General features: G+C 46.3%; 1 protein-coding gene across 1 annotated transcript; it reads right to left on the bottom strand.

Moving 5' to 3' along the window:
* Nucleotides 1-342: 342 nt before the first annotated feature.
* On the bottom strand, nt 343-3,648 carry tp53i13 (tumor protein p53 inducible protein 13). The gene is made up of 8 exons (XM_011608210.2): nt 3,124-3,648; nt 2,957-3,031; nt 2,733-2,768; nt 2,420-2,478; nt 2,140-2,218; nt 1,819-1,947; nt 689-1,631; nt 343-591 (listed from the first exon to the last, which is right to left on the bottom strand). Exons 1-8 carry the CDS (start codon nt 3,238-3,240, stop codon nt 488-490), a joined length of 1,542 nt encoding a protein of 513 aa, XP_011606512.2. The 5' UTR covers nt 3,241-3,648; the 3' UTR covers nt 343-487.
* Nucleotides 3,649-4,918: the final 1,270 nt, after the last annotated feature.

Raw genomic sequence — 4,918 nt, 5'->3', positions numbered from 1 at the left:
CCCGCTGCTCCATTTCTCACTGAAAGTTGGAGGTTTTTACCCATTTGCTTGGTTAAAAGCCACCAGCTGAGTAGCTCCTCATCACTTAAACGTTAAATTGTAGAAACGCAGCAGCAGAACTCAGGACTGTGAAAGTAAGAGCAGGACAAAACAAAAAAGCCTCCATGTCTTTGCTATGAGTTGACGCCATTGTGCCACCTACTGGTGACAACAGGGTACTTGGCATAATGTGATTACTACATAAATAAAATGTAGCTTAAATGCACCAGATCCCAACTGACAGGACCAAGTTTTTGACCCAGATCTGCAACAGCGGCCCTTTCAAGCAGAAACTCTGGCTCAGATGAACGTGGATAAAAATGCATTTATCGTTCCTGATCTGTGACAACTGGCTGATATGTTTTGGGGAAGGTTTCCTCGTGCCGTCTCCATCCCCTCGGGGGGGATACGAGTCCCCGGCGGGGACGCGCAGTCTTTATTTTCTGTCTCAGTTTTCGTCTGAGCTGGAGGAGACGGGCAGGAGGACGCACTGATGTCTTCGGCTTCTCTTGCTCCTCCTCTTGGCGATGCGTAGCCGCCGGCGCATCACATCTGGGGGAGACGCGAATCAAATGTTACACATCCGACTTAACATCTCAGAGCGGGCGCTTGTCCTGCGATGACGCACGGTGAAGCGAAAAGCCCCTACCTGCTACGCTCTCGTAGTCCCGGTGGGGATCGTACCAGTAGAGACTGGGAGCGGTCCTCCAGTGGCGGTACAGCCGCGTGTGGAGCACCGCCAGGGCGAGGAGAACCAGCAGCGAGCCCAAGGCGGCCGCTGCCCACACGGCTTCATCGGTCCTCGGAGATTTGGGGAATCCCTTCTTCACTAGGGGGGCTCCCGCTTCAGCCACAGGGCCCACGGTGCATTGGCAGCGTTCTCCGGCTCTGCAGCCTTCACACTCCTGACTGGTTTGGATATGATGGTGCAACTGTGGCTGGAATACAAGTTCTGACTGGGATGGTGCCAGACCAGGGTCTCCATCACCAGGAGAACCTTTATCGCCAGGGCCGCCACTGTGATTGATCTCCTCTCCAGGCCAGAGCCGCTCTGCTGCGGGCTGTGGCGTTAGCCTGCGTGCTCTCTGGGAGATATTTGAACCCGAAACACTGGTGGTCCCAGCAGAGAGGTCCTGAGAGTCAACGTGCTTGGAGCCATCAACGTCTGGGAGAGCGCTGGTGTCCCGCACGGGGATGCTCTTTTCAGTCACGTTCTCAGAGTGAGCATCACTCTCTTCTGCAGAGGCGGCTCTTATTTCCCTTTTGCCCCTTTTAGCTTGAAGTGCCGCCCGCCTTTTCCGCTTCCTGTTTGAGTGCGGCTCTTTCTCCTTTACCAGGAAAGAGGAGATGACCTTCTCGCAGCACTGCCTGGGCGTCTCCTGGGGACCAGCAGAAGCCTCTGAGGGCTCCCCCGCTCGTTGCTGCAAGGGCTCCTCGGCTGACCGGGTTAACAGCAGGTTGTATTTCCTGCCCTGAGCTGTGCCGCCCGCCGTTCTATTCGTGGATGTTGAGCTCTCCAGCCAATCACAGATCTCAAGAGAGGCCGCGGTGGACAGCTCCAGGGTGCGTCCCCAGGACACCAGAGCTAATGGCTAAACACAGAGCTTACCATTAAATCAGGAAGAAAGTCCCCTTCTAACTTAAAAACCTCTAAAGTTAGAGTAAATTCAGTTTCTTTTGACTCTAATGTACTTTTTTGGAGGAAACTTATGAACTTGGGGGAATTTTTCCTGCCTTCTGTGATTTAGATGCAAGCAAATGCGGAAACGTTTGTCTCACCGTGTGTCGTCTGAGCTTGGGGTGGGAGGTAAGGACGTAGTGTGTCAGACAGGAGCGGGCCAGGACTGACAGAACCAGCCGCTCACGGAAAGGAGCGCAGGGATGGTGGAGCAAAACCGTTGCGGCATGCTGGGAAACGCACAAAAGGAGGGAGAAAAGTGACCAAAAGTAAGAAAAAAACACGAAAGAGTAACATTAGTATTGATCCGTTGCTATTCTGGCCCACACTGACGTTTAAAGTGGTCCAAGTTGACGGGCAATATGTTCACCGCAGTTATTTGTGCTCAAATCGCCCCGTTAAAACCCAATAATGTGACTTACATGCAGGTTATTGAGCCACCGTTGAGGAGGACAATACACATACTCTCCACTCTCTGCCATTACAGGTCTGAACGCGCCACTAAAACACACAAATGCACACATCTTCAGCCCTTCAGGATAATTCATTTTGGTCCGCAGAGTCACATGGCAACATATATTCATCTGTGTGAAATGTTGACACTTATTGGCAGAACACATTCATACAGTATTTATCCTTTGGAGCACTCATTAAAATCACAGGGCCTAAAATCCAGCATGATAGTTGGGGGAAGAGCTTTACCTGTTTGGAACGGCCCGTTTGTAGAATATAGGCTCATCCATGCAGATCTGCCTGGCTGGCTGAGGGGGGGAAGGAGATGGTTTCAATAATGTGCAGCTTATAAGGCGACCAGACTAATAAGTTCTATTTCCATCAGCATGTTGATGTTAATGAAACAGTCTGTTCGTGCCTAAAACGCATACAGGAGCAGACAAGACAAACATCTGAGACAGAACTAATTAATGAAAACAGTCAGTATGCTTGAATCATAACACTGTTATTTTGAATTTTTTTTTCTTAGGCTTTATATTCGAACGTTCAGAGTTTTACTCACCTCTGGATCATAAACCCTGTCAATCGTAGGATGTTTCTGTACCAAGAAAACCACACACACACGCACGCACGCACGCACGCACGCACGCACACCCGTTGAACTCAGTGAAAGTGATGCCGGAACTCAGTGAAAGTGATGCCGGATGTAAATGCTATGACAGCTTCCGGTTCATACTGCGTGGCTATGTAGCCATGTAGTAACAGAATTAAATGCTAAATAATTACCCGCTTAGACTCAGGCCACGCAGACACTGGACAGTCCCGGTAAACACCATCGGGAAGGTCTCGTTGCAGACGCAGCTATTGCACACAAACACGCAGGTTAATAATGCGGGGTTTGAACTGTATTGTGACGTCACAGCCCCACCGGGAGACAACAGTGTCTTGGTTACCTTCCCATTATCACATCCCGGCCGCTGAGCACCGGGAACGTCCCCGCGACACGAAGCGAGCCACACCGCGGCCAGAACAGCCCGAACCAGCGTCGAGGACCTGCTCCGGCTCGGCATGGCGTCATTAAAGTCCGGGCTACATGTCTGACCAAAGTTCTTAGCCGGTGGCTACAGCTAGGTTAGAACACCTAAAAGAGTCAAATAAAAAGTGCTTTCGTAGTAGTATTAGTCTCCGTAGTAATGGCGACGTCTTCTTTAATCTATTAAGTAAAGTTAAAAGTAAGAAACTTTTGTCAAACGTCTATCATCATCATCGGTAAAAGTAACTTTATTCTCACAGTTTGAAAAGCGTAGATTTAACCGGTGATTTCCTCTCAGATTTCAAAATAATTTGGTCGAGTTTTTCCAAATACAGGCAATTACTTTTAGTAATTTCGTTTTAATTTGATTATTCAGGCGACTGCTTTATATGATGTTAGGGTTTCATCTTTTCACCAGCGTTTACCCCCATTTTAGTCAATTTGTTATTTTCTTGTCTTACATGTTGTCTTCTCTTATTACGAAAATCAACTACAATAACCGGAAGTGCTTTAGCGTTTTTGTACGCTATCTTTACTCACTTGTTGATCAACGGAAGTAACAGCGAACTTGCACTACTGGGCGTAAAAACACTCTTTATATTTATAACAATAAGATATATCTAATTTCTTGATTATACATACAATTATTTTTGATGTCTTTTAAAAAATATATCTTTTTTAATGAGTCAAAGTGAAAGAATGAATAATTTGAGGACTGCATTTTTAAAAATTATATATATAAATCCAGTATTTGGAAAAGCATCAATATTTTTGTACGCTAACTTTACACAACTGTTGATGTAGTACAGTGCGACCTCTGCAATCGCCTGGCCTAAATCTGATTGAGTAACCATTTCACTTGCTGAAGACCAAACTGAAGCGAAAATGCCCAAGAACAAGCAGGACCTGAAGACATCTGTAGTAGAGGCCTGGCAGAGCATCACCATGGTTGAAACCCATTTTTGCATTCCTGACTCCTGTTTTGTAAAATGAAAATCAAATTAAAGCTGAAAGTCTGCAATTAGAGCAAATCTTGTTTCTGTTCAAATTTTATGATACTATGAAGAATATTAATATTAACACTAATAACATGAAGACAGAAATGTGTTTCATTTCCCTCTTTCAGCCCATATTCTGCACAGCTTTTCTCCAGGGTTTACTGACAGGCCAGAAACATGCTCATTAGGTTGATTTGAAACTAACTTGCCCCAGTGTTTAAGGGAACTTTCTGTTTGCCCTGCAAAGGACTGGAAACCTGTCTAGAGCACATTCCTGCCTCTTAAAGGTGACTGCTGGGACGTGAACCAGTTGCCCCGGTAATGTGTGGACAGAGAAAGTGGAGCTACCTGCTGGTACAGCTAAACCAGGTATTCACCTCAGACACCACCCTCAATCTGAATGACTAGTGATCCTTATTCCTTTCAAAAGAAAACTAAAGCATGTTGAAGCCTGTAAAAATGACTTTAACAAACAGCAGAAAGATCTAAAAGTTTTCATGTTGTCAATCCAGAGCACTGAATTTAGGTTGATGAGAGAATATTTACTTTTTATTACTGCATGATGAGCATTAAGTTACTCTCTATAGAAAACATTGATGAGGGACTGATTGAGAATGACAGACCCAGGACCCCATGACTGTTCTTGGGCTATAACCATCACAATCCACTAGAAACTGGTAGCCTCAACTGGAAGGACACACCATAGGTGATGGACTG

This window comes from Takifugu rubripes, chromosome 11 (genome assembly GCF_901000725.2).
Source record: "Takifugu rubripes chromosome 11, fTakRub1.2, whole genome shotgun sequence".
Taxonomy (NCBI): Eukaryota; Metazoa; Chordata; class Actinopteri; order Tetraodontiformes; family Tetraodontidae; genus Takifugu; species Takifugu rubripes.
Note: the sequence above shows the minus strand (reverse complement) of the source record. Positions and strands in the feature narration are given on the sequence as shown.

Coding starts and splice junctions, on each gene's coding strand:
- tp53i13 (XM_011608210.2), bottom strand. CDS start 3,240: ATGCCGAGCCGGAGCAGGTCCTCGACGCTGGTTCGGGCTGTTCTGGCC. Junction 1,632..1,818: donor CCAAGCTCAGACGACACACG/GTGAGACAAACG, acceptor CTCTGTGTTTAG/CCATTAGCTCTGGTGTCCTG. Junction 592..688: donor GGACTACGAGAGCGTAGCAG/GTAGGGGCTTTT, acceptor CGTCTCCCCCAG/ATGTGATGCGCCGGCGGCTA.